This window comes from Manacus vitellinus, unplaced genomic scaffold (genome assembly GCF_001715985.3).
Source record: "Manacus vitellinus isolate BGI_N305 unplaced genomic scaffold, ASM171598v3 scaffold_1655_pilon, whole genome shotgun sequence".
Classification (NCBI taxonomy): domain Eukaryota; kingdom Metazoa; phylum Chordata; class Aves; order Passeriformes; family Pipridae; genus Manacus; species Manacus vitellinus.
The window spans coordinates 1-1676 of NW_021939159.1; the positions used below are offsets into that span (position 1 = coordinate 1).

General features: G+C 61.7%; 1 protein-coding gene across 1 annotated transcript; it reads right to left on the reverse strand.

Moving 5' to 3' along the window:
- Positions 1-170: 170 nt before the first annotated feature.
- Positions 171-1671, reverse strand: LOC103759521 (translation initiation factor eIF-2B subunit delta; the record flags this gene model as incomplete). The annotated part of the gene is made up of 5 exons (XM_029958649.1): positions 171-273; positions 448-524; positions 835-949; positions 1304-1395; positions 1600-1671. Coding segments are annotated over 5 exons (459 nt in total), but the record flags the coding sequence as incomplete, so codon positions are not given.
- Between the last annotated feature and the right edge of the window lie 5 nt (positions 1672-1676).

A 1676-nucleotide genomic window follows, 5' to 3' on the forward strand; every position in this document is an offset into this window, starting at 1 on the left:
CTGCATCCCACCCTTGCTCCCAGTCTGCATCCCACCCTTGCTCTCAGTCTGCATCCCACCCTTGCTCCCAGTCTGCATCCCACCCTTGCTCTCAGTCTGCATGCCACCCCACTCCCCATTCAGCCTCTCCACCCCGGGCCTAGAGCCTGCTGCTCAGCAGGGCCACTCACCTCCTCCTCTCGCAGGGTGTCAGGCAGGCACGAGATCTCCTTCTTGAGGAACTTGATGGCGTTGCCCATGCTGGCCGAGAGCGGCCGGCACTGGTTCAGGAAACTGCAGAGGAAACTGGTTTAGTTACAGAGCAGCCCGGAGGGCCAGGACAGGGCCAGGAAGGGTGGGCAGGGAGGCAGAACTGCAGGGAAGTCACCTGAAGTTTGAGTGGACACCTTTCCAGAGAGGTGACTGATGGACCATGCTCCGTGGAGCTTTGGCACCTGGAGCCCTCACCTGATATGTGGCTTCAGCTTCGCCACCAAGTCCCGAGACAGCTCCTCGTTGGGGGGAGTGGAGTAATCCCGGATCAGCTGGCACAAGAAGGAAGGGAGCATGAGCTCAGGGCACCTCAGGGTAGGGCAAGCGACCACCCTGTCCAAGGGGCTGCAGCCCAAGCACGTGTGCGTCCTGCACAGCCTGACACTGCCACTGTGGGGCAAAGGGTGTCCTAGCAACTCAAATCTGCAGTGCCAGTGCCAGAACAGGACCCCAGCAGGGTCCACAACCCAGAGGAAGAGGCTGATGATGACTGAGTATAAATACAGCCTCAGCAGTCAGGGAACAGGAACACACACCTGTGCCTGCTGCAACACCCCTGCCGCCAGGTATCTGCTCACATACCTGTTTGAAGACTTCCAGCAGCGCGATGCAACGGGCATTGGAGCCGTTGATGATGCCCTGGGAGTACTGGAGGCCAAGGCGCACCACTGCTGGGTGGATCACCGTGGAGGGGATGCTGCAGGGACCAGTGGGAGGGAGCTGTCTGCACCTCTGCAGCCCAAAACAACCAACCCATTGCTGGGCCCCAGCCCAACCACCCGAGGGACAGCCCAGGAAGGGAGCTGGCAGTGACCTGAGGAGCCAGGTTCACCCCGCAGCCCCTTCTCCTGTGGCCGAAGTCACTGAACAGGGAGGACGTCAGGCTGCCCCTGCCACCGCTCCCCAAAGCAAGTGAAAGGGTCCCCCACCACCCCATCAGGCCTATCCCACATGCAGGACCAAGACACCCCATCTCTCTGCAGCCAGGCCAATAGGCCAGTAACAGCAGAGCCCAACATTGCCAGGGGCCTGGGCTGGGGAGGCCTCATACCTCATCTGCTGTGTCAACGGCTTCTTCCTGCTGTACTGGTGCAGGTGGGAGAACAGGTTGACTTTGGTGCCATAGTCCTGCCTCAGAGGTACCTGCAGCCCAGTGTGATGGCTCAGCCAGGGTCGCCAGAGAGCCCTGCTCACTCCAGGGCCACCAGTCACACCCAGCACTTGCTCAAGGCATGCCGAGATCCCCTCTGCCCTCAGAGAGCAGGTCGCAGTCCCACCACGTGCCCCCCCAGCTCCCATGGCACGGCTGCCCCAGGCATGCAGCCTGTCATCCAGCCTTCCTCCTACCTGCTGCCGCTCCAGCTTCTTGGCCAGTTTCCTCTGGGCAGCGGGGTCATCCACCTGCACGTGCTCCGGCAGCCGCT